We start from the raw sequence: 25,440 nt of genomic DNA on the forward strand, positions 1-25,440 counted from the left end.
TTGTCGCAACCGCGATGAGGGGTTCCCAAGTGTACCGCCTTTAGAACAAGAACACCGAGAATCAAGGGAAAGAAGAAAAACCCAATAGCCTGGAATAAGACACCAGATTTTTGCTTGCGGCGATCGTTGCGACCTGGCGCAACTCGAGCTTGACAATAGAAATAACGGAAGAAAGAGAAGATCTGACCTACAGCTCCAAAACGTCACAGAAACAGCCCAACCACTTGGTGACGATCATTCCGGTCCACGGCGTCTAAACAACAATTAACTTACCATCCCCTGTACTGGGCTGCATTGCTTTCGATTCCTGTCTCGGTGTCAGCGCTTACTGCTGTACCTTCAGAGGACTACCACTGATGATGGTGGGGTTGCCCCATGCCGAGAAACGTAGTGGGAGCTGGCCAATTGTCGCACAGAATTGATTGCCAGCCCAACTTGCCGCAGGGATCATAGCCCGAACGTAACCACCCCCCTAGCCCACTCGGGCCTTTCCTTTTCCGCAAAATCTCGACTTGGTGATAGCTTCAGAGGAATTTCGCTATTCAGAAGCCGCTACCGCCAATTCGCGATCTTCCGACGGCAGCATTGAGCCAGGCGTGGCTGGTTTCTGTTCCACAGTCGTCAGTCCATACGAACCCCAAATTGGCCATCTTCCAATCTAATACTAACACCCTCAGCTCCCCGGCACAACAAACCAACCTCGATTGCGAACACCTTCCTCCACGTCAATCCGCCCGCCAGGGCAACACCCACCGCCAAAATGCCACACCAAAGCATAGCCCACATCTGCTCACACATGCAAAACGCCTCGCGCGCACGCCTAGCCCTAACCTCTACCCCCCACTCGAAATTCCACCTCAACCTGCTGCTCTCCATGCAGCGAACAGGCTTCCTCAGCTTCGTGACGCGCGGCGGCCTCCACCCGCCCGATCCGGCCACTCTGAGCACCTACGTCCCTCCTCCGCTGACCTCGGCCAACGTCGCAAAGCAACGACTGTGGGTCGGGCTGAAGTACAGCAACAACGAGCCCGTGCTGAAGCATATGAAAGTCATTTCGAAGCCGACACGGCCCGTGACGCTCAAGTTGGAGGATTTGGAGAGGATTGCTAGAGGGTGGGATGCGGGTGGCAGGATGATGCAACGGGGACTGAATTTGGGCGAATGTATGTTCGTCAGTACGCCGAAGGGGGTTATGGAGATTCGGGAGGCCGTGGAGAGGAAGATGGGTGGGCTGCTGTTGTGCCGTGTTTCCCCATGATCGAGGCAATGGATGTAGGTGATGTCGGCCATGGACTGCATTTTTTATCCCTATGGAGGAGCACATAGGGAGAGGGATGCTGGAACTGTACGATACTGGAGCAGGCAGGGTCAACGCAAGCTATCCTTGGATCACCCCAAAGTAACTAACATGGCATCGAGAAGTAGGGTATGGAAATGTATCAAAAATATACGACGACATTGACTCTGTATCATACCACCACAATGCAAATGCAACAACTACTCTTACTCTGCGACGCCTGGGAAGCAAGTTACGATGTTCATGCCCGTGCGGCGGCACCATCGAATAGAACGGTGGCTTGATGAAGCCATGTTTCCTGTTCAGTCTCGCAATGAAGTTATTTCATCTTCATTCTGAAAACCCCGTTTTCATTGCCCGCTGCGCGCTTCGCGCTTCGCGGCTATCAAATTTATGGGGGCAGAATCAAAGTTAACACTAAGGACTTCGACTCTTCAACGTGATATTGTAACTGATTCTAGGAAATTGAAGTCTCCAGTTGCCCACCACCACGCGTTCGAACATGATAGAAAGAGCGACATGTGTCCAGAAAGGAGTCAACCCGACTCCTGTTGTTTACGAACCAGGCTACCGGAATCCATTGACATGAGCCAGTTCTCACAGGAATCACTACGCAGACTGCTCGATAGAGCGTGAGCATGAAGATCAAATTCAGATACAATAAATGTGAGAAGAGGTATCCATTCAAACTAATGCTACTCCCCTCTCTTGGACAACCCTACTTGAGTACTTCAATGACCGCCTTCTAACTAACTAAACCCTCATTGTTACACCGACACCATTTGCTATGCTCCAAACACCCCGTTTGCTCCAAAAGGTATCATCAGCGCCGAACGAAACAATTAACAAACTTGACAGTATTGAATTTTTTTGTGCCACCCTCATTGTTCGTCATCATCGTGGGTGAAAAATATGGATACAGTCGACTCCGGCATTTTCCTTCTGTTTTTACCGATGCAGCGACATTGATCTCCCCATGAAACCAGTCAAACCCCCGATCCCTACCTAAGCAGTCTCGGTCATTCCCTCCTCGGTCTTCTCGGCTATAGCGGGAATCTCGGCAGGCGCCGGAGTTACAGGCTCATCCTTCGGTGTAACTGTTCCATCCAGGGTTATAATGTCTCCGTTGATCGTTTTGATCTCCTCGTCGGGTACGGAGTCCTTCTCGGCGGCTGATTCGGAAGGCGTCTCGGAGGTCTTCTCAACTACCTCGGCGACCTCTGCAACCGCCTCCGGTGCTGGCTGCTTGCCAGCATCTGTCTCTGCCTCCGCCTCCGCCCCCGCCTGTGACTTCTCCACAGCAACTGTGGTATCAGTCTCCTTTGAGGTCGCGGCCACCTGAATAATGTCCTCAGCGCTCTCCGCCTGAGCAACCACCGGAGCAAGCTCTCTTGCTGTCGGCTGAGTAGGCGTCTTTGGCGTCTTTGGTGCTGCCTTGGTCGAGTCTGTCTTTTTGACGATCGTGGGACTGGTGTCCTTGTCCTTTATGAAGACGTCGCCGTCCTTGCCCTTCGAACTGCAGCTGCTGGCCTTACTCGATATGGCAGTCTTAGCCGCCGCCTTTTTAACACCTGCCTCAGTATCACTCTTGCCATTAGATCGCTTGGCGGAAGTAGCTGGGGTGCTACCCTTTCTCGGGGGCGTAATGGGAGCCTTGTCAGCCGTCTTGCTAGAACTGGCCTGCGTAGGACGCATCATGCGGGCGAGAAAACTCTCGTCAACATGTGGCTCCTTCTTCACCACTGGATGGTCTCTAGCTGTGGGTTTCGGCGGCGGTCCAAAGCTGGGGCGAGGGCGATTGATGGTGGAGTTCTGGCGCTTCAGGCCCTTAGCGGTGTTCGTAGCTGCGACGCTGACTCGGCTGGCGGGTCTGGCAGCCACGTTGCCCGAGGCACGCGAGAGAGTTTGTCGGGGAGGAGGGTTGACGGCACCCGTCTTGTGAGCTGAGGCAGCCGTATGCGTGGTGAGACTAGGAGGAAGCTTGATTGGACGCGTAGGAGACTTGGGCTTGGGCTTGACGAAACCGGCGCTGGTTGGGGACAACTCCAGTGCTTGGGGCTTCTTGCCTGACATTGATGCCGATTTGGGGACTGCCGCCTTCTTATGAGTATCGTCCTTGGTTGTTGCTGTCGGGGCTTTCTGGGCTGGAGCATAGCTCGGAACTTTCTTCTCTGGAGCATGACTCAAGGCCTTGGAAGTCTCCTTTGTCGGGCTTTTGGGTACCCTGACTACTGCTGGAGACTTCAAAGGTTTCGATGCCGTCTTGGCCGATGTGGTGATAGGACCAGTTCTCGGAGGCTTGCTAGCGGGTGCGGGAGTAGGAACAGGGGCAGTTGTTGTGGTCTTTGCCTTGTCTCTCATACTTGCACTAGCACTTGGAGCGCCATTGGTGCCGTTCAAAACTACCTTGATGGTGGGATCAGCAGGAGTCAGCTTCGTCTTGGTCTCCTCCTCGTCTGTGATCTTGTCTGGGTTCGGGTTGGGTGTGATTTCAGCCGTTTCGACTCCCTTCTTCGGAGAGAACTTGGCTGGTGCATCCTGCTTGGGCGACTCCGGTATAGGCTCCTTGGCCAAGTTGGTCTTAAATGCTGACACGTTCTTGGCCATGTTTTCTACCAACGCGTCTTGCTTCTCGGGCAACGCTGCTGGTGTAGTGCTTTCTGTTTCGTCGCTAAACCTCCGAGTACTGGAAACGGACACGGAATCACCACTGGTGTTTCTCTTCAGTCCTATCCGGCCGTCTTTCTCGACGGCTACGAACGCTGTGCGGACCTTCGAAAGGGGTCGTGGGGACTGTGAAGGAGTAGGGGTTCCTGGATTGAGAACGCGTGTTAGCTATATAAAGGCCCAATACAAGAAACTGGTGCTGGAAGAAGCGAGAAGATGCTGTTGACTGCTGGCCAAATGGGATGCGAATGGTCGATATCGGCATTCCAGTGAAGGAAGAGATAGACGTAGGTTTTGATTTCGATTTGAAGTGTCAAATAAAGGAGAAGGTGCTTGCCATACCACGAAGCGACAGGTTAGACGACAGGTTGGACGGAGCTGGAGACCTCCCGCGGTCTTCAGGAGCATTGTCGCTGCCCCTTTGCTCGAACATCGCCCGCAGATTCTTTACGCCTCCAGACATCATGAAAAGCTCCTTCTCCAAACGGGGGATCGGGGTCGTTGTGGCAGAGGATTCAGGAAGTTGCGGTCGGTGTTGTTTGGATCAGAAAATGTCACCGGGGGAAGGGGCACTTCGCGTTTGTTGGCAAGTACATTCCCCGAGTTCCGTTGGTGCCAATTTGGAAAGTTTCACGAAAGGTCCAGTTTTGGGCGTTGGAGATCGAATGATCCTCGAGAAGCTGTGCGAGTGCGACAGGAAACTGTATATGATCGGAGGGTCGCGAAGTAAACAATGGAAGTTGGGAATATGCGAAAGTTGTTCAGATTGATGCCTGGTCGACCGGTCCGTGGTGGGATGTCGCGCGGTTTGGCCCTTAATTTGGGGAGATATGGGGTGGAGTTCAGGGGCACGGCAAGAAAGAGCTTAGCTCGTCTGAGAGTTTGAAACATTCAGTTATATATCACAGCTGCTGAAAGTAAAAAGCGATTCGGTGGCAATGTTTGATTTGAGCTCGAGGACACATGAGAACTATATTTTCCAAGGCATTTCACAAGCCAAGTGGTGGACGAATCCGTGAGTACCTTAGCTTAAGTGGCATAAAAGATGTCAGCACAGCATAGTACAGCCCGTGGTCTAAAAATAAACGACCCAATAATCCTTCATGCAATGGGCTATTAAAGGTAGAAAACGCACAATTACAGCTATTTCCAATGATATCCTACTACTACTGTATCGCATTGGTTTCCGCTCAGCTACAAGTTTAGGTTAGGAGAGCTGCTCTGAGCGGTGGCCGAGCAGCGAGCGGATATTCTACGAAGCAAGGGGAATATGCCAATTTGTTCGGAAGCGTCTTTGAGGCTATTAGGTTCATTGGGTCAGAAGTCTCTTTCATCAGGTCTTTGTGTGTTTGGTTAGGAAGTAGCTCGCATCAACACGTGTTTCAAGTCATTAAGTTTTCTTCTGCAGAACGCGCTTTACGCGTCTGATGCCAACGGTCAGACGAGAATGCTGCAATCAAGCTGGATTTCTCCCCAGTTCTAGAACCAAAACAAAGAACTCTTCTCCTCCTCTGTGACCAATCAGGCTGCAAGTAGTCTTCAGGACAGTGAAATTTGATTTCATCAAGCCGATATGGGCTCTCGAACTTCGCATGGGACAGCCTCCATTTATCTACGGCATCGGACCGTGCTCCCCTGAATCATACGAATCTCTCGGGTCAGTTCTGTGGAGTCGTGGGATAACGTACAACCCCACCTTTCCGACCACCCACCTTTCTAGCCACATATTGCAATCCAATTGAAGGTATTCCAAACAGTGTATTCAACATACTATTATAGCTATTCAGGTACAACCAGCTCTAATAGAAAGCTGTGCTCTAGGGCTTCCTGAGGTATAGATCTGATAGATTCTGACGCCTTAGCTGGGTCCAGTATTACCTGATTCCGACGTTGTACCGCTTTAATGGAGCAAATACGGCGACGTCGAGAGGTTGGAGCCCGTGAGAACAGTGTGCTGGCAAAAATAGTAACGAGATCTTGTTACAATAGGCTAACCACATAAACTCGACGTTGTCGTGAGCGATATGACCATCTAATATCAAGAGCCGCTGCTCGTCGGGATCAACTGGTTGTGTACGAGGTATAAAGATATCACGAAGCCATCGAACGGCGATATCTGTACTGATCCAACCGTTACACGAATAAGTATATTGCCAATCAGGTATATCGTCGCAATCGTTAAACCATTTCCCTAGATAGCTTCATCGACGCGATTGACGCGTCAGAATGGCTGAGGCCATCGCCGAGTCGTAATTGGAGGGTAGAGCGTGGAACGCCCTATCGGAGGGAAGCCTGGCGCTGGGATATCCCTTGATTGATATCGTTGAGAGCGCCTTGAATCGAATTTTCTGAATATCGAGGCATTGTATAATAATAGCCAATACCGACGATAATCTGTTGTGCCGAAGGTTGTTGTAGTTGGCAGATTAGGTGGCCGGAAAGGTGGGATTGTACATTATCCATGCGAACAAGATGCCACCACCTGCATCCCCACAGGCTAGCTCCCTGTGGCTGCCGAGACCGGGGAAAGTTGTCAATTGACGCAAAGCTTGGATTCAGGAAATTTTCGTCTCTTGAGAGCTTCATTGTGCCTACCCAAGCACATATCAAGGTGTGATCAATTGACTCTTCAAAATGGCTTCTTCTCGCCTGTTAAAAATTGGTCTTATTCCTGGTGACGGCATTGGCAGAGGTCAGTCTTTGGAGGTCATTTAATTCCTTTTTATGGCCGGCTTGAAAGGGTCCGATTTACTCCCGACACCATGAACATCTGGAGTGAACACTTGAGCAATGGCTGATTCCAATGATAAACAGAGGTCATTCCAGCAGGTCGCCGCATCCTAGAGGCGCTCCCATCCTCGCTAGGCCTCAAATTCGAATTCGTCGACCTGCACGCTGGCTTTCAGACCTTTGAGAAGACTGGTGCCGCCTTGCCGGACAAGACGGTCGACGTCCTCAAGTCCGACTGCCATGGAGCTCTCTTCGGTGCCGTCTCCTCGCCCTCAACCGCCGTCAAGGGCTACAGCTCGCCCATCGTTGCCCTGCGCAAGAAGCTTGACCTATATGCCAATGTGCGCCCCGTCAAGACCGTCATGAACGCCGCTAAGCCTATCGACATGGTCATCGTGCGCGAAAACACCGAGGACTTGTATGTCAAGGAGGAAAAGACCTACGACGCGACTGATGGATCCGGCAAGGTGGCTGAGGCCATCAAGCGCATCTCCCAGAAGGCAAGCTACCGTATTGCGGCTATGGCGGGCGAGATTGCTTTGAGACGCCAGAAGATCAGACAGGCGGGCGTGCCGAGCATACACAAGGGACCCCTTGTCACCATCACACACAAGAGCAACGTACTCTCACAAACAGATGGATTGTTCCGCTCTACGGCCCGTGAGGCACTGGCTCTCGCCAAGTTCAACAGCGTCGAGGTGGAGGAGCAGATCGTGGACAGTATGGTGTACAAGCTGTTCCGCCAACCCGAAGCATACGATGTCATTGTCGCCCCCAACCTGTACGGTGACATCCTGTCTGACGGTGCTGCCGCCTTGGTCGGTTCCCTGGGACTGGTTCCCAGCGCCAACGTTGGTGAGGGGTTCGCCATTGGTGAGCCGTGCCACGGCAGTGCGCCCGACATCATGGGACAGGGCATTGCCAATCCTATTGCGACTCTCCGCAGCACGGCGCTAATGCTCGAGTTCTTGAACGAAGAGGAGGCTGCTGCCAAGATCTACGCTGCGGTGGATGCCAACCTTTCGGAGGGCAAGCTGTTGAGTCCCGACCTCGGGGGTACCGCCAAGACGGAAGACGTCGTCCAAGACATCCTGAGGAGATTGTAAAATGGCACTGATGAGAGCAAGATAAAAATTGGAGTGTGACGCCCTCGGTGGCGAGGGATACTGTAGTGTACATCAAAAATATCATGATTCTACGCCGCCAGCAGTTCCCTTTTAGCATTGGACGCAATCAGGACAATCCGTTAGTCGTATACGCTTCAAAGCTATTTGAGGTATAATCGGCTAGCGAGGTACTAAGGAGCATACCGTAATATCCTCTATAATAGAGATAGAGTTATTAGTCCTAGTATAGGCAGCTGAGAGGTGAATATCTATCCCTCGGCTCGTTATAGAGCTTAGAGTCAACGTTAACGATAAATCAAAATAAATCTGATTTAATAATATATGAGGGATTCAATCCTCTATTGATGACTCTGCGTAGATCCTCTGTTGATTGGTCTATCTATCTGCTCTGTTGTGTCTTCCGTGTAGCTATTTTATCTATGAGGAAGGGTTTTGACCCCACTAGTGCAATTGCCGCTACACCGCCTTCGGCCTAGGGCATAACCGTGGCGCTCAATCCCACAATATATAGATAATGAGGCTCGTTAAGCCTAAAATACCTTAACTAAATACTTGATTACGCTTAGGTTCTATCTGTTCGAAGCACTTCGTCTGTTGGTAACTAAACTCTCTACTAGATGTTACGAATCTACGATTCTAACCAACGCAACAGGCCCGATGGCAGGCCCAGTGGATACAGGACAAAGAAGGAGGGGAAAGTCACACAGGAGTGGCTAGCTGCAGGAGGAGCCAGCTAGTGCAAGGATCACAAGTCACGTGAATTACAAGGGTGGATCATTTGGATATGAAATGATCCAACATATCCAGTTAGGACCAATAGTATCCATGAAGGATCTAATGGCCCCAGTTATCAGTGAAGGAGGGAATGGATATATAAGGGACAGGACTCCCAGGCATTTCATAGATAGACAGTCTCTACTTCAGTGATCAATCTAAGCATCAATCTAACCTGTCACGACCTGGGTTGCATCGCATTGGTATAGACCTCGATTAGGTGCTATCGACGAAGATTCTACTCTAAGGAGCGAAGGAAAGAAGATGACAACTTAGGTTTGAGGGAGCGCGACTAAGTCATCCACGCTTGGCGGGGCTCCTACAAGGGTTATGATTGGCTTCCCATCTGACACTGCCACGGCAGGTGTTCCAGCTGTAAGTCACCTGGTTGTAGTGAGTCTGCGAGGGTTGACCTTCACATAACCCATTGGTGAGGCAAACTGCCTTGACGACTCTATTCCCAGTTACCCTACTTGAATACTTCAGTTACCCAGAGCCCTATACTCCATACGTCAGACCCCGATATTATTGCTAAAGGACTCCGCAGCAGGACTTACTTACTAGCACAAACCCTTACAGACTCTTTAGTGGTTTACGCAGCTAGACTATTAGAGGTTTCGTTACACTAGATATGCGGAGATAGCGAAGACACGGACTGTGCTTCTAAATAGCTTCTGAAAACGACGTACGGTGACTATTGTAACGAAACCTCTAACAGTCTAGCTGCGTAAACCACTAAAGAGCCTGTAAGGGTTTGTGCTAGTAAGTAAGTCCTGCTGCGGAGTCCTCAAGCAATAATATCGGGGTTTGACGTATGGAGTAGAGTGCTTTGGGTAACTGAAGTATTCAAGTAGGGTAATCGGGAATAGAGTCGTTAAGGCAGTTTGCCTCACCAATGGGTTAGATTGATGCTTAGATTGATCACTGAAGTAGAGACTGTCTATCTATGAAATGCCTGGGAGTCCTGTCCCTTATATATCCATCTCTCCTTCACTGATCTCGTTGGATCACTTGGATCACGTCGCTCCTGGTGATCCCAAGTGGGGGATCACTCTGCCAAGCGTGATCCCTATCACGTGACCTTTTCCTTTAGTCGGGGGCCTAGTTGTTCCTTTCTGTCCTTATGGGGCTTTGTTCCTGCGGGGTTCTGTCATGGCCTATTGTAGGGCCTGTCGGGTTGGTTTTGGCCAGGTTAGAACCAACGGTTCGTAACAACTATTTCATACCTAGCTGCCATAACTCTGAACTACTACCGATTTAGTTCCGGATCGAGCACGATATAGAGCTTTTAGAGGGTCGTTATCTCTAGCAACATCTGTTGACGATGGGCAGTAAATGCACGCAGGTTCGAGGTGTGATGATGATGGCAACGGATAACAAGATCATCAACAAGACCTTACTATCCGGGAGGTGGAAAGAATAACAAAATCGAGAGCTTTCTTGCTCCGATCCGAATAACAAGAGTACCTCAGCAGGTACTAACAATCGACTGTGGCTCAACAGGCTAGAACAGATCGACTTGAACAATAAAAGTACCTCAACAGGCACGAAGAACAGAAAAAGATCTCAACAGGTCATCAGAACAACTGGTGCCTCAACAGGCGAAGGGAATGGAATCAAATTGCTATTTGCTTGGATACTTTCTTCTTCAAGAGAGAGTGACTATCACCCTCATTAGTTAAATGCATGTGGAATATAACAGATAGCCCATTCCGCAGCTATATGTAAGGAAGAGCCGTCAAGGCGGGCCGGTCTCAGCTGACAAACCGAGTCGGGAGGGTTTCGTCTCTGGTCCGGTAGAACTCCGCAACCGCCCCAGCCAAAGAGGAGATCTCGAGGCGCTCCCACGTAGGTTAGATTCCTCAAGAATCAGTCTTGCAATATACGCACCCATACCATTGGCGCACCATAGCCGCTCTTTGCACTACCTGACTATAATCGTGAGACGTGTGGTATCCCCGTTACACTATAGCCGTGGGGATTTAGTTTTACCGCTTGACGTGATGTGTAATAGTTGTCAGATACAAGGGGTCACGTGACTGACCAAGATCACGTAACTTCACGTAACTACCAGCCACTGGGACTTTGCCAGAAATCCTTCTGCAGAGCAGGTCACAGATAACAATAATGAATCCATCACACAGAACAGTCAGATTACCGTCGCAGCAAGGTCACAATAAGGTCACATGGCAAGAATCGTGAATATCTAACAATAGACTACAGTATTGCGTGTCATGCGTAACAGGCTGCTACAGTACTGCGCGTACTTTTCGTGAACAATTTTGATCACGTCCTGGCCACTACGTCTGAACTTCTCCGGGTTTCTTTAGGAAGCCACCTGCCGCGTACTTGGGGTTGGGGTTCGTATAAGTAGATGTATGGGTAAGGAGACAAACATGTTTCTTTTCCACTGTCCTTATATCCAAGTTCTCTCTTCCCAATCATCAGTCTTTGCCAGTCGTCTTTCATACCACTTGCTTGCGTCTCGACTACACTCTAGGTTGTCATATCCCGCAATTATCATCCTATCAACCACCTTTCCCCTTGATATCAAATAATCAAAAATCACTATGTCCTCCCTCAAGAAACTCAGAATCCTAATAACAGGCTGCTCCCCGGGCGGAATGGGCGCAACCCTGGCCATCGCCTTCCACAGTGCGGGACACCACGTCTATGCGACGGCGCGGAACCCATCCAAGCTGTTGCCGCTCGCCGCACAGGGAATCGAGACGCTGACCCTAGATGTGACGTCAGCATCTTCCATCGCATCCGCTGTCTCTTCCATCTCCTCCTCTCTACCAGACAACCAAGGTCTGGACATGCTCATCAACAACGCGGCGAGCACCTACACGATGCCCATGATAGACGTATCGCTGGACGCGGCGAGGGAGCTGTTCGACTTAAACGTCTGGTCGCAGCTCGCCGTCACGCAGGCTTTCTTGCCTTTGCTGCTTAGGTCCTCCACCACCACCGCTTCTGGAGGCGGCCACCCGACCCAGGCCATGATAGTAAACCATACCTCCGTCGGGTCTGTGTTTGCGCTCCCGTTCCAAGGTATCTACAACGCGTCCAAGGCGGCGCTCGCCATGCTTTCCGAGACGATGCGTCTCGAGCTGTCCCCTTTTGGGATCCGCGTCATCGATCTTAAGACGGCGGGGGTGCGGACAAACTTGATTTCCAACAACAACGTCAACTCCAAGGCCGAGGTGCTGCCGGAGGCGTCAATATACGGACCAGCCCGCGAGGTCGTCGAGAGTGCCATGAGTCAGAGAAATCTAGGCGAGATAGGCATCACAGCGGAGCAGTGGGCCGCCGAGGTGGCGGCGCTGCTGTTAGGGAAAAGCCCACCGGCCGTTATCTGGAGGGGCGAGAGCGCGCTGATGGGCCGGGTAGCGAGTTTGCTGCCGTCTGGCATGTTTGAGGGGAGGCTGAAGAGGCTAAGCAAATTGGATATAGTGGAGGAAATTATCAAAGAGCATAGGAAGTGATTTGGGGCGGGCAAACGAGCAAGCGTGACAGGATAAGTGTTGGTAATTAGCGATAAATAGCAGGAATGGCCTACTTTGTATTAGTTTCAGATTTGTGAACGAGGTATACTAGCAGAAATCAGCTTTATTGATGATAATTATGTGGTATATGCGAATAAAGAAACGAGCCGGGCTGCAAAATTCCAAACATGTCACCTCCTCGCGGTACAGCCTAGAAACATTTCTATAGCTAAGAGCAGGTCACCGGCGAGCACTGCCTTCCTCTCTGTAGGGCGAGAGACGCCAGAAGTAACAATTCCGGCGATATAATTAAGGAGGATTAACTCGTCGCCGTCGCTAGGGAACTACTATTATTAGCAAGTGAGACGTCCTGCACCGAACGGCCTTTAGCTAACTGCCAATTTGTTATCGACTTCATCGACATCGCCGTTGCTTCAACTACCTAGCGGTTCTCGCCCGACTTCCGTCCTATCAAGGAGGTTACGTATCCTTAACCTAATAACGTCAGACCCTGCCTGCCAACTTTCACTATTATTTTCCTAAAGTTTCCGGACTCTTCGGCCCCGCTGGGGTTCCACCATATTTTTCCATAGGCTTTCGGGTGAGTCATGCACTTTTCAGTATACGATATTTTTAAAGTCTAATTATGCAACTATTACTTCCTAAATTGATTTGAATTAATCGCTCTTTAATTAATTAATCATTCTATATCTTTATTACAGGTTCGCGTATTATAACCGATATTTCCATAGTTAGTATAGCGACATCCACGCGATCCGGTCCTCTTTACGTGATTACCCTGAAACTACGTTTCTTCACGTTCGACCTAACTGCTGATTTTGTGCGTTACTTCCCTGATAACAGATTTGAAAATACCAACGGCATATTTGATCTCGGATAGGACAGTTCTACTTTGTATTCTCAAGGGGCGCACCTTTCGTGAAGCAGACTTATCATGTCAAGGACGGGTTCTATCGTCCTGTAATCATCTACTTAGCTTCTCAATAGTAGACACCCTCAACATATCCACGAGCATGACCGTACGTCTTTCTATTTTTAAGGCCTTATGGCCACTTTCACGCTTTTTACTTTGAAAAGTCAGAGACAACTTCAATTCAATCTTTGTTGTAGCTTGCAATAAGCCCGATACAAAAAAGCATGAAGCGGCTAGCCCTTACACAAGTCCCCTCTCCGCCAATTCCTTTGCCAGAGACATTGTTGTCACAAAGTCGCCTAGAAGAAGAACTTTTCGCCCAACCTCAGCTGGACCCTCGTATTCTGTGCCTATTTCAGTTGCCGACCCTGCACTTGTATCCCTAGCCCTCCTAGTCCTGGACCAAATGGCATTCCACAATTTCAAGTTATTTTCACATGTAACCGGGGGCTGCGGGCTGTCAGGGTACGGCTAGGCCGAAGGCAATAGTACAGAGTGATGGGGAGTAACGGGCGTCCCTTCTACGTAATGCCGGGTGGTCACTGGCGGTCTCAGGTAGGGGTGCCCACGGTGATGCATTGATCTCTGCCCTCTCTATCTTCCTCCGTCTCGACTCCTTACTTATAGCCAGCCGAGGTTCTCTCTTGGATTCTGGATGTTTGCTTCCGTATGTCTGTGTTCCTCCGACTTCGGCCAATATCTTGGACAGCGGCTCCTTATCTGCAACCAAGCGATTCCCTATCCGCTGCAAACGGCTTCAACGGCTCTCATTCGCCACAAGCGGCTCTCTAGCCGCCACAAACGGCTTCCTACCTGGTGGAAGCCGGCCCGCCTCGGATGACACTTGTGGCTCTGACAACTCCTTCCCTATCCTACTTCGAGATGGTCCTTATATAGATAGCTAGGCCGCCGCTTGGACCCGGCATAACAGCAGGGTCGGCGATGCCAAGGATCTTGACTCTCGTCATCCCAAAGCTTCACATAGATTGTAATCATGATTCGGGAGTCTTTTGTCCGAAACACCCCTCCGGCGGCCCGCCGGTGTCCTGCGTTCAGTGTCCTGACACCCACTGGTGCCTATGGCATTCTGTTCTCTGACACGGGCTCTGTGGCAAGAAGTTCAGGCAACAATGTTTGCATCTTACACTGCACTTACGTTATAGCAACTCTCGGAGGCATATTGGTCACTCCTGCTGACCAGAGCCACCTCGTGGGATGCTCGATATCCGAGCATTGACGTTTGGACAATTGACATGGCGTCTCTTCTTTACTTGTAGAAAAGACATTTGCATATATGAGCCTCCTCTCCATATCACCCAGAACCATTTACGATGGAAGATTCGAACTTGCTCAGATCCACCGCCTACCACATGCCACTCACACCCTGGGGTCTCGAAACTCGGGTTGAATCTCTCAACAACATCTGTATGGTCAGTGGACTCACTTGAAAGCCTTTCCGTTATATGGAAACCTGCTCCTTATGCATAAAGGCACGTATATCTCCAGCTCATCTAAGAGCTTGCAAACTGCTGGACGTCGTCTCCCCCAATCATTTAGAACTAGCCAGTCTAGGAGGACCTGCCGGCTCAATGAGCACGAATTACCGCCGCCAAGCTTCGGAGACCTTCGTCTACCAATTTCTTGACACTGGTATGGGACCAAACGGTGAAGGCACCATCGTTGTACGTTGCGGTGAACATGGATGTTTCATTATTAGTCGAACATACGCAGCCAGATGGTTCCCTGCGTTTCACGCCTATTCCCCTGATCGAGCGGTGGATGTCATCGGGACTGATCGATGAGGATTGTCCGAACCTGGCTTGCCAGGCGTTTGGTGGCGGAGGCTTGACTGACTGTGAAATCGAAGCCTACCACTTTGTAAGCTCCAGAAGTATGCTTGAGAATGAGATTTTGGACTACTGGGAGCTACATTGCTACCACGTTCTCTTCCTTCTGGAAATCGATTGAGTCGTTGATCCCCGCGTGATCCCCGCGGGATACACGTTTTGGGAGGAGAGGGGGGGGGGTTGCAAATGAATGTGTGTCCATGGAAAACTCGTCATTCCGGCCGCCAATGTCTCTTATGTAAATCGGCGCTGGGTTACCATCGTGATTTCTTCGACTCGGATGAGATGATGTCTCCACTGTGTTCTCCGTCTTTTCGCTGTCGGGAGGGCCGCTATTGAAGCAAAGGGTGCGCTGGAGGCATCGTTCTCGAAGGATATATACGATTGGACTTGGATAAAAACGAGAGCGTTGATATAGTGGTTTCTTGTAAGCCGCAGGAGGAAACATGGCCAGGTCCAAGGTCCCGCAGTGAGTAAGTCTCTTACGTGATCATCAATAGTGTTTTCATTTATCAAAGGACAACGCACTTGGAAGGCAGCCCGCAAGGCCCCTCGCTCTTCCTTTTCTCTTTTCCCTTTGCTTTCACCTCAGGTGCATTGGCTGCCGTGGCCCCATTCCCATTCTCTGTCTCCTGTGCTTGAGGCTCAGTCGACGCAGTAGCCACACCTCTATCTTTCTCTGTTTCATTTCCCTGACTACCATGTAGTCAACCAGAGAACTTAGCGACCGTTTTGTAGAACTGCTCTCCCTGAATTTCAGCAATCTCCAGCTCCTTCGCGGACGGCAGCCTCGACCCATCACCCGCTGTGAAAGAACCCGCACCCCAGGCGCTTCCACCCCTCACCTCCGAAACATCCGACAGCTGCGCAAAAGCGTGCTTGTACCCAGACGGCACGAATATAATCCCATGGTGCGCAAGCGTCGACATAGCAGCCAACGCCGTCGACTCCTGTCCACCGCCCTGGGTGGCGTTCGTGATGAACAATCCCGCCATTTTGCCATGGTAGCTGCCCTTGGCCCACTGGGCGCCCGTCTTGTCCCAGAAGGTGCGCCACTGGGCGGGGAAGTTGCCGTAGCGCGTCGGGATGCCCATCAAGATGCCGTCGTAGGGCTCGAGGGTGGCCGGGTCTTCAAGTAGCGGGATGTCGGTCGGTTGGCCCGGCGCGTACATCTGGGTGAGGACTTCTTGCGAGAGCGTCTCGGGGATTTGGTATAGGTCGACGGTGCCGCCGGCCTTTTCGATGCCCCTCTTTTCGGCTTCTGCCAGGGTGCGGATGTGGCCGTACATGGAATACTATGCGAGCATTATTGTTAGTTCTCCATTTTTCATTCAGCAACTTGTTGATGTCATTGTATCGTCGAATTTCCAGGAGCTTCGAGAGGCATGTCAATTGCATGGCCGCTGCGATCTGTAGCGTTGCGATTCACACTCGTGGTTTTACACGTTGAAGTCTGGTGGGGTAAATCTTGACAACAGTCTGTCACCAGGAGCTTGGGGCAAAGCTTCCGCACGTAAGAAATTAGTTACTGACAAAGACAATTGCGATTTTGGGCGCCATCCTGAACTATCTGCTTGAGTCTGACTGGGTATGGGTATCAAGTGGAGAAATGTGCTGAAAACGGGTGGTTGTTGTGTATTGAAGTATGATAGGAGATGTGACACACATTGGGAAGTGACGAGGTGCTAGTTAATATACCATCAATGTCCCCACAGCAACAATGGACCTCCAATGCCAATACGAACCGGTACGGTGCCGCCTGTCATGGGTTGACATCGTTACTACTCGCTCGATAATCAATTTACGCAGCTTAGATGTTGATGATATCAGCAACTAGTCTAACGCAACTGCATACGCGGGGTCGTTTAACCGCGGGGTTTCGGAGTCCCTACAGGGGCGTCCCGGTAACCCACCTCCAACCATGTTTTGCATGCAACTGCCACTCGCGGCCCAAACCAACCTCAGGCAATTCGACCCTGACTACAATGAATCTAGGATATGTTGGAACGGATATCAAATTACGCGCGGTGGTAATGCTAGGTGTTAGTTGATTGCTTAGATACATACATGCACATGTAAGCCTCTCGATTCTACTCTCGATGCTGGCTCAGGATCACCTTGAGATTTCCAAAGATACAGCGCCGGAAACTCGTACACCGTTCATCATCTGTATGCATATTAGGCTGCATACATGCCATGAATAGGCGCTACCCAGAGCTATCAATGTAACCAGCCGGCTGCTGAATAATATATTATTGAGCTTCGCAGTCGCAAGCCAGCTAGCGCTGACGGAATGGTACTCAATTAGGTTATGGAGCTTGCTTCGTTGATGCTGTGGGCCCGTTAGATGGGCGTTATGGTGCAGTCGTGGCAAATTGCAAGGAATTAGTCGTCGTTGACAAATGCTTGTTAAGCTGCTCCAATGTTGCCGCTTGGCGACCTGAAGATGTAAAGAGGTCCACGGTTGCCACTAAGATATGACTAAGATAACGGAAGCAGCCAGGGCTCTGTGGTCAAAATCCATTTGGGCTATACTGGCTGGAAAATCCCCGTCGCGTACCTGCGTATTGGCTCACGAGCGCTTCAATACCTGATCTCTTGTCGTCATCGTCGCGGCTCGGGCAAGTATATAGCCAACAATGGCAGCATGTGCACCTTGCTAATATCATGAACCACAGGTCCAGCTTCCAGGCCCGCGTCTGGAGTTGAGATGATGGCATCTTGACGTCGGCTTGAGCAGTTCACCGGCCGGCTTTTGCAAGTGCACTCCACATCACGTACGGAAACCCTCTGTTCTGGACTCGCAACAGGCCCGCCGGAACCGTGGAGCTGTTTCCACTAGCGATGCAGGTCCTGCAGTTCTGGGTCCTCAAAGGTTGAAATAAGGTTCGCTGTGATAAATCTTGACGTTGGCGCGGTGGGGTACCGCTGGCTGAACATTCAAGATACGAAGCCGTCTTCGCTCCAAGTAGATGTTCAAACAATTGATCTTCTCGCGCATGCATGCCTTAGCCAGGCAGTGATCTTTCGCCAGGCTATGAGGAGTTCCGGACAATCAGGCGCCTAGCTGAATGTCACCTGCCGCCATTGGCACTCGCAACGTCCCTGCGAAGTTTCACTTATTAAAGAACCCTATCGACATGTGCCGTTTACCCGCAACCAAAGTGATGATCCTAAAGCTATCACCCAAGCTTATAGCATATGATTGACCAAGCAGCAGGTGGCTTCACCAGCGCTTCCGGTGTGCTTCCCATGTATGACGGTTGGATGTATGTGTTGAGTCTAACCCGTATTTCCACCATTATTGCCATCCCTCAACTCACGTTTTCCTCGCTCTCAACTGTCTGCGGCGGTGCAAGAAAAGTGACAACGTCCATGTCAGCCCGCCCGCCAACAACATAGCGCCCGAGTATGCAATGATGCGCTTCCACGCCGCCTCTCCACCTTGGCCAAGGATCGCACCTCCGATTGGAGTTCCCACCAATACAGACAAGCCCGACGCGAAGAAACACATGCCCATCCAGGTTCCAAATCTGCTGAGATCCGGGATCAGTGGCACGAGTGCACTGGGTAGGACACCGACAACCCCGCCTGAAAAGGCGCCGTATAATATCGCAAAACTGACAGCCCCTGGAAAGTTAGTAATTCCTAGCCAAGCAAAGTCAAGCGTGGCCGCCAGAAATGTGATGATAATCAGGACGTTGACGGATCCAGCGTAATCGGCAATATAGTTTGGTATCAGTCTCCCAAAAATACTCCCGGCGTTGAGCAGCGTGACGAAGTACGGCGAGAACTCGAGGGACGATATTTCGTGGTCGATACTCCAAAGCTGCAAATAAAAGAAGGGCACATATAGCCCGACAAAGGCCAGAAACCCGCCGAAGCTGAAGATGAGAAACGGCCAGTCGTAGAGAGCGCTCTTATCGAAGGCCCTTGTGTGCGCCCGCGGCGGCACCCGCGTCTTCATGAAAACCACGGGAATGGCGGCGAGCGCCGTAAGAATAAAGCCGATCACGCGCGTAGTCCAGGCGAATCCGATCTGCGGCTGCAGTCGGCCAAAGATGATAGGCAGGACGATGCCCGCAATGGGCGAGCCAACCGACTGCACACCAAAGGCGAAGGCGCGCTTCTTAACGAAGTAATGGCCGAGAATGGCCGCCGACGGGAGGAACATGAGAGCGCAGCCCAGACCAACGCAGATGCCCTGCGCCAGGACGATCTGCCAGTACGACGTGCAAAGGGAAGTCATGAAGGTGCCGAACTCGACGAAGAAGAGACCGCTCAGGAGCAGTGCGCGGAAGTAGCCTGCGTCAAAGAGAGGTCCTGACACGACACCGCCCATCATGAGCAGGGCTGCTTGGAGACTGCCGATCCAGGAGATGTCCGAGGAGGAGCTGGTGGGGAGGAGCTCGGTTTCGTAGTAGGTTTGGAAGACGCCGAAGCTGTTGACGAGGCCCCAGGTGTGGATTAGGACGATCATGGAACCGAAGACTACGAGCCAGGCTTCCCAACCGCCGTCTGGGGGTTCTGAATTTGGTGCGGTGGTCGGTTGCTGTTGGGATTCCGGTTGGGTGACATTCTCATCTTGAAATGATACCGCTGCATCGGCATCGAGGGTGCCACCCTTTGCAGCTGTTTCGTCTTTTTCTCCCATTGTTCCTGAATCTGATGAACTGAACGGATGCAATGAAACCCTGGTGGTTTTGTTGGTGATTTTCTGGGTTTTGTGATATCTTGCCAGGAAGAGGAGTTTGCCTGTTCGGCAACCCAGAGCCCCTCGGACACAATCCCCCGAGAGCGAGTTGATCTACGGCCGGACCGGTTTTAGGTGAATTGATAGAAATAGAGCCCGATTCCGAATCACGCCGTCATCCCTCAAAGACAATGAATATAATCTTTTATATTCACCTAACTGCAAACGAACCCAATATGTGTACGGCACTGCTTCTTCAAACCTCCAGTTGACTAAGACTAATTCTGAGCTCGTCATTTTCCGGTTTGTAATCAAGTGATGATAAGGCTGGAATGGTCATTTTGGTGGTATGCTTGATGACTAGGAGGGTGGCTTTGGAAACAACGCACTTCTTGCTGCGGCTGACTTCGGAACCAACCAACCGTTCGGCAGTCAGTTCGACGGCTAATGCGGATGTCAGATATTAGTCTCAATCTGATGCCTTCAGACTCGAGAGATCGGTGGCTCTGTACGGTTTGTGACCCAAGCGTCATAGGTCTAACAGATGCGCAGCTCCATGAACCTTTAGGTAGCCCCAGACCTAAACTACATTACCTCGGTGTCATATGAACATTCTTTTTCTCAGTCTCCCAATGTCTTCTCTGGGACATGAATAATACTGACCGAACTACGACTGATATGTGACGGGCCAGAACGAATAATGTATAAGCAGACCCCTTGCAAGTTTTCGGCACCTGTCAGGCGGGGTTGAAGTTAGGTAATCAGGGCCTCCTACTTGGATGTTCAGTGATCTGGTTAAGTCGCCAATCAAGTCAATCGGACCAAGAACTAACCGCATTGACCACCTTTTTGCATGCACCCCCATTTTGCAGGGTCTAATTGAATCAACCTAAATACTTCGTCCATATTATTTATATACAGAACATACTTAATTTAAGTGTCCGAAGACTTAGATATATATTATTTCGAGTCCTCTTTTTAGGAGCGACCCTTCCTTCGAGAAAAGTATCAATTTCTAACTGCTTATCTGGTAAAATAGGCCGTATTCGCTTATTTCGCTTGTCCTGGGCTGTTCGGATCGCTGATAAGTTAACGAATACTTTATTCGGGTCTGGCTCGACGGGCTGGCGTATATCTGGAGCGTATTTATCGAGTTCTTTATATAGTTGCTCGTTTTCGATACGTAATTTGGCATTCTCGGCGGTCTGGAGTGTAAGGGCCTTGCCCGCCTTGCCTACTAGGGTACGAATCTTACGAGATACCCCGCCCTCGGCTTTCTGTCAGAGCCACAAGTGTCATCCGAGGCGGGCCGGCTTCCACCAGGTAGGAAGCCGTTTGTGGCGGCTAGAGAGCCGCTTGTGGCGAATGAGAGCCGTTGAAGCCGTTTGCAGCGGATAGGGAATCGCTTGGTTGCAGATAAGGAGCCGCTGTCCAAGATATTGGCCGAAGTCGGAGGAACACAGACATACGGAAGCAAACATCCAGAATCCAAGAGAGAACCTCGGCTGGCTATAAGTAAGGAGTCGAGACGGAGGAAGATAGAGAGGGCAGAGATCAATGAACTACTGTGGACACCCCTACCTGCCATCACCAAGTGACCACCAGGGGGACACGCCTATTTCTCCCCTTCACTCTGTACTATCGCCTTCGGTCCAGGCCGTAACCTGACACTTTCTCTATCGACTGTAGTTGGCTAGATAGTTGCTGCGCTTTCTGAGGAGTAAAAGCAACTAAAGGTGGTGATATATGAGGCGGAGGATCTGGTGTATGAGGCTCCGGAGGATCACAAGATACGTCGACTAGTCCTTCGGAGCCTAGGGGCCATATACCAGTCTTCCGCCAGCCAGATTTAATATTTCCCGTAGTAAAGGCTCTCTCCGAGGCACGTAGATATGCTTCTAGCATACGTTGCTTGTAAATTAGGGCTGTAGCCTTGTAGGAAGCGTAAGCCCTGAGCTCTTGGCGGTAGTAGGTCTTCAAAGGTGAGAACGGCCCGACATGGCACGGCTGGAGATCGTCACTGCAGTGTGAGGGTAAATACAGCACGGCGACTCTATTCGAGTAGGCTTTCCACATAAATTCGGCATGAATATGTGTCTGGTGGCCGTCGAGGATAAGGAGTCGCCATTCGGTACCCCTAGGCTTCGTCTTGGGGAGAAAAACCTGATCTAACCACCTATTTGCGATAACTTTATTACTCCAGCCCTTACTCGTCGCGGTGTATTCCCACTGAAACGGGGTCAGGCGGTCAGTAGGATATACCTACCACCTAACACACTGAACAGACGGCTCCAGTACCAACAGATCCCATCTATTGGTCTTATCAGACGAAGATCGTGGTACTGGTTATAACAGCGAAGCTCTTACACGTCTGGTGCGTGAGTTAGTCGGATATGCCTCTGTGTAAGGAAAGAGCCGTTGTGGCGGGCCGGTCTCAGCTGACAAGCTGAGTCGGGAGGGATTCGCCCCCGATCCGGTAGAACCCCGGTACCGCCCAGCTTAAGAGGAGAACTCGAGACGCTCGCACCTAGTTTAGATTCTTCAAGAATCAGTCTTGCAATATACGCACCCATACACTGGCCTACTTCTAGCTACCCTTTGCACTACCTGACTATTATATTGTGAGACGTGTGGTATCCTCGTTACACTCTGATACTCGTATCGTAATAGTAGGATCTCGAACGTAAAGATAAGCTAAATAACTAGATAACTAAATAACTGACTGAAAAGCGAAGGTGAAGATATAGATAAGAAGGAGATGATGATATGAAGATGAGGATGATGATGCGTGAAGATGGAGGACTCGTGTCCTACTCTGCCTCTGTGCTTCTTAAAGAAGAGAAAATAAACTTTCTCCTAGCCCCGTAACCTATTTCCCTGATGTCCGGCCTTACCCCGTTACACCACTCAGGGATATTTTGGTCTGGGAACCACTCTGCGTGGACTCTCTTGCCGGAAAATACGCAGACAGGTGTACCCCGTTGGGTATGCGAAATGTACTCTAACCAGGAGCACCACGACGAAGCGTCCGACTTTGATACGCGTACCCGGCGTGAATTAGACGTCCCAATAACCGTACCATGCCCAAATTCCCCCTCTTGGACACCTGTCTCATCCATATTATACTCGTTGTCGGGTTTGATACGATACTTCGTACGTAAGCGTTCGAGGAGGGTGTAGAAGTCTCGGATCTTGTTCGAATCGGACGCTCTAACTCGGCTAGCATCTACGACGCGCCCAATTTTGGTACGTATCTGTGGATGGCGGCTAACGAAGTGATCCACCCAGTGTTGGCCGAGTGTATTGTTATCCCCTTGAGCAAGGAGGATTTCGGCAGCGAAGTCGGCCACATAACGCTTGCTAGGAGCCCGTCCACACACTTCTTCGTGTAGGATCCAGTTCACGATAACCTCCTCTTGCTCTGGAGTCAACTTTTGTTGCCTGGAGGCCGCGTCGCGATGCGAATTACTGTGACGAATACGCTAGGACAGTGTAGTCCCCTTGATACCGTACCGATGAGCTGCTACGGCCTGGGAAGAGCCCTGACGGACAAGCTCTTTAGCGCGTTCGATTCGCTGCTCAAAATTTTCCAGACTATTCTCCACTGGATTAGCCATTTTGTACGTAGATAGGGAGCAATTGCGAGGTAAATTGAGAGACGTCGTGTTGTTGAGGCGTAGAAATTCCCTGCAAAATGGGGGTGCATGCAAAAAGGTGGTCGGTCAATGCGGTTAAGTCTCGGCTAATCCGCGATCTTGTGAGCTGCTTAGTAAATATAAGTCGCCCAAAAGCGAGCTTGGATCATCTGATGTCCTGAACATTATTCAATCAAGTGGTGAGATGGCCGAGTTGGTTATGGCGCCAGGTTAAGGTTTCAATCTTAGCAACATATCCTGGTGGGGCAACCCTCGTGGGTTCGAATCCCACTCTCATCAATACTTTTACCATTTTGGTGAGGTTGTTTAGTTTTACAGTATCCGGAATTTATTTTTGGAGAATACGGGCGAGACTACTGTACACGTCGGTTATTCGCAGCGCGATCGCCTTCGGGGCGGCTGCGTGGCACACTATAAGCGAGGAACCAGCGGGACCAGCTAAGAGCCTAGTCGGGATACAGAATGAGTGCCTCCGAATAGTCTGTGGCGCCTACAAAGCGACACCGGTCCGACACCTAGAAATAGAGGCAGCTATCCCGCCACTAGACCTATATCTCAGTGCCCGGGCGGCGAAATTTGAAGAACGGCTACGGAATAACGGCAAAAGGAGCCTGCTTCGGAGCGCGAGCGTGAGAGCGTCACACATACTCCGACAGGATACGCCGGCGAGACGGAAGCGGACGTCACAATCGCTCAGACCAGCGGGGTACACGATATAGAAGGAGGCTAGGGGCTCCGAGTGGATAGGCAAGGCGAAGGAAGTCCCGGCCGCCCTCCTAGACCACTGGGAGAAGAGATGGCTCTCCGGGGCAGCACAACACGACCGCCAGCGACGCGCTATCGCCGAGGAGCCGGAGGGCCCCTCGATGCGAATGCCGAAACAGGGCAAGTACTCAGACCTAAACCGACCGGAGGCGTCTACCCTATGCCAGATCAGGACCGGAAAAATAGGACTATCAGCTTTCTTATTTAAGATAGGAGCCTTCGGTGTGTCTTCGCCGCTATGCCGTTGTGGAGAGGCCCCCGAGACGGCAGAGCATGTAATCCTCTTTTGCGGCCTGTGGAAGAATCGAGAGAGCGCCTGCGGGCCACTATCGCACCATGGCCGCTGCATACACGTAGAGACCTGGCAACGGCGACGGGGAAACCAGTAGTCAGCGGGACTATCACAAGGTAGCTACTCAGGACTGGCCGGATAGCGCTTAGGCCCGGATAATATCGATCTTCTCAGGGGGACTTTGTTAGTAGGGTGAGAACTAACATAGTATTGTGGTGGACGTAACGCAGTCGCTAATAGAGCGAACCTACGTAGCAGCGTATGTATTTAGTCCAGCCATTAGGGCACGGTTTGACATACGGGAGCACTTGTAGAGGTACCGGGGGCTTCGAGCCTACGGCGTATTTAATAATAATAATAATATTTTTGGAGTTTTCTTTTCTTCCGCAGCGCGGGCTTTCTTGAATATATGTAATTGCAACAACCTGCCCTCTCTCCATTCAAGCAGGTACTGTTCTAAATGACATAATGAACAGCCCGATGGAATAATTACGTTAATACCTGGTTACGGAGGGAACCATTCCTCTGTTGATGCTTCTGGGTATAATGTAGTCCATAAGCGAACAGGTCACCCAACCGAACGGGTCACGCCAACTAGCAAAACATGGAATTCAACACGATTTCGCAACCACAACGCCGTAAATCAATTAAAACTACTCAGAATACTCTTGCCCAGATGATTCTATCTCTACCTGACAGGTTCGCGCATTATGCCCGGTCTTCCCGCATACGCCACAGCGCCGTTGCCGTGGCTGGCCACGATTTGATCCAGCGCTATTTCCACGCATTTCCTGCTGTACTTGCTGCGCAACGTCCTTTTGATCTTGAAGATCTTGTACGTCTTGTGAATTAAGTGATCCTCCAAGCCGTACTCGTATTTTTTGGCCCTGCGCCGCTTGCTAATTAGAGCATTTGCCTCTCGAAGTTCGGCGACCTCAGCTTGGAGTAAAGCCATCTTATGCATAATTCTCCGCGCTCCTTTCGAAAACTGATCGATAGCATCGTAAATTGACGTCGGGGAGCTATTTTGATGCCTGGAAATTCGAGATTTAATAAATTCGGATTGCGAAGTAGCCTCGGTTGGGTTGTTTGGCGTCCGAGAAGCCCAAGGAAGGGTTTCCCGCGTAGGGGGCCGGGAGGACGTTGGAGTCTGTAATTTCACATCCAGCT

The 25,440-nt window shown here is 50.8% G+C and overlaps 9 protein-coding genes and 1 non-coding gene across 10 annotated transcripts; 5 read left to right on the forward strand and 5 right to left on the reverse strand.

Moving 5' to 3' along the window:
* The first annotated feature begins 328 nt into the window (after window positions 1-328).
* Window positions 329-1,657, forward strand: BCR38DRAFT_421564 (ribosomal protein S8). The gene has a single exon (XM_040859447.1). The coding sequence runs from the start codon at window positions 761-763 to the stop codon at window positions 1,256-1,258; it is 498 nt and encodes a 165-aa protein (XP_040720209.1). The 5' UTR covers window positions 329-760; the 3' UTR covers window positions 1,259-1,657.
* Window positions 1,658-2,920: 1,263 nt separating this feature from the next.
* On the reverse strand, window positions 2,921-3,370 carry BCR38DRAFT_332486 (uncharacterized protein; the record flags this gene model as incomplete). Its single annotated transcript, XM_040855152.1, has 1 exon — window positions 2,921-3,370. A coding segment is annotated over one exon (450 nt), but the record flags the coding sequence as incomplete, so codon positions are not given.
* An 85-nt stretch (window positions 3,371-3,455) lies between these two features.
* Window positions 3,456-4,512, reverse strand: BCR38DRAFT_103206 (uncharacterized protein). The gene is made up of 3 exons (XM_040853312.1): window positions 4,307-4,512; window positions 4,027-4,110; window positions 3,456-3,587 (listed from the first exon to the last, which is right to left on the reverse strand). Exons 1-3 carry the CDS (start codon window positions 4,428-4,430, stop codon window positions 3,541-3,543), a joined length of 255 nt encoding a protein of 84 aa, XP_040720211.1. The 5' UTR covers window positions 4,431-4,512; the 3' UTR covers window positions 3,456-3,540.
* Window positions 4,513-6,320: 1,808 nt separating this feature from the next.
* BCR38DRAFT_421570 (uncharacterized protein) lies at window positions 6,321-8,212 on the forward strand. The gene is made up of 2 exons (XM_040859448.1): window positions 6,321-6,656; window positions 6,779-8,212. The coding sequence occupies exons 1-2, from the start codon at window positions 6,599-6,601 to the stop codon at window positions 7,798-7,800; spliced, it is 1,080 nt and encodes a 359-aa protein (XP_040720212.1). The 5' UTR covers window positions 6,321-6,598; the 3' UTR covers window positions 7,801-8,212.
* A 2,490-nt stretch (window positions 8,213-10,702) lies between these two features.
* Window positions 10,703-12,206, forward strand: BCR38DRAFT_421571 (short-chain dehydrogenase). Its single transcript, XM_040859449.1, has one exon. It carries the CDS (start codon window positions 11,166-11,168, stop codon window positions 12,081-12,083), a length of 918 nt encoding a protein of 305 aa, XP_040720213.1. The 5' UTR covers window positions 10,703-11,165; the 3' UTR covers window positions 12,084-12,206.
* Window positions 12,207-14,367: 2,161 nt separating this feature from the next.
* BCR38DRAFT_103305 (uncharacterized protein) lies at window positions 14,368-14,995 on the forward strand. The gene has a single exon (XM_040853314.1). The coding sequence runs from the start codon at window positions 14,481-14,483 to the stop codon at window positions 14,817-14,819; it is 339 nt and encodes a 112-aa protein (XP_040720214.1). The 5' UTR covers window positions 14,368-14,480; the 3' UTR covers window positions 14,820-14,995.
* On the reverse strand, window positions 14,856-15,441 carry BCR38DRAFT_103295 (uncharacterized protein). Its single transcript, XM_040853313.1, has 2 exons — window positions 14,938-15,441; window positions 14,856-14,885 (listed from the first exon to the last, which is right to left on the reverse strand). The coding sequence occupies exon 1, from the start codon at window positions 15,310-15,312 to the stop codon at window positions 14,944-14,946; it is 369 nt and encodes a 122-aa protein (XP_040720215.1). The 5' UTR covers window positions 15,313-15,441; the 3' UTR covers window positions 14,856-14,885; window positions 14,938-14,943.
* Window positions 15,442-15,571: 130 nt separating this feature from the next.
* On the reverse strand, window positions 15,572-16,424 carry BCR38DRAFT_333785 (flavo protein-like protein; the record flags this gene model as incomplete). Its single annotated transcript, XM_040855259.1, has 2 exons — window positions 15,572-16,159; window positions 16,398-16,424. The coding sequence occupies 2 exons, from the start codon at window positions 16,422-16,424 to the stop codon at window positions 15,572-15,574; spliced, it is 615 nt and encodes a 204-aa protein (XP_040720216.1).
* Window positions 16,425-17,919: 1,495 nt separating this feature from the next.
* Window positions 17,920-19,518, reverse strand: BCR38DRAFT_463616 (major facilitator superfamily domain-containing protein; the record flags this gene model as incomplete). Its single annotated transcript, XM_040862643.1, has 2 exons — window positions 17,920-19,416; window positions 19,462-19,518. 2 exons carry the CDS (start codon window positions 19,516-19,518, stop codon window positions 18,184-18,186), a joined length of 1,290 nt encoding a protein of 429 aa, XP_040720217.1. The 3' UTR covers window positions 17,920-18,183.
* Window positions 19,519-23,391: 3,873 nt separating this feature from the next.
* Window positions 23,392-23,492, forward strand: BCR38DRAFT_t52. Its single transcript has one exon. It is a non-coding gene; the product is annotated as a tRNA-Leu (tRNA).
* The last annotated feature ends 1,948 nt before the right edge of the window (window positions 23,493-25,440 follow it).

The sequence above is a fragment of the Pseudomassariella vexata genome (assembly GCF_002105095.1).
Source record: "Pseudomassariella vexata strain CBS 129021 chromosome Unknown BCR38scaffold_2, whole genome shotgun sequence".
In the NCBI taxonomy this organism is placed as follows: Eukaryota; Fungi; Ascomycota; class Sordariomycetes; order Amphisphaeriales; family Pseudomassariaceae; genus Pseudomassariella; species Pseudomassariella vexata.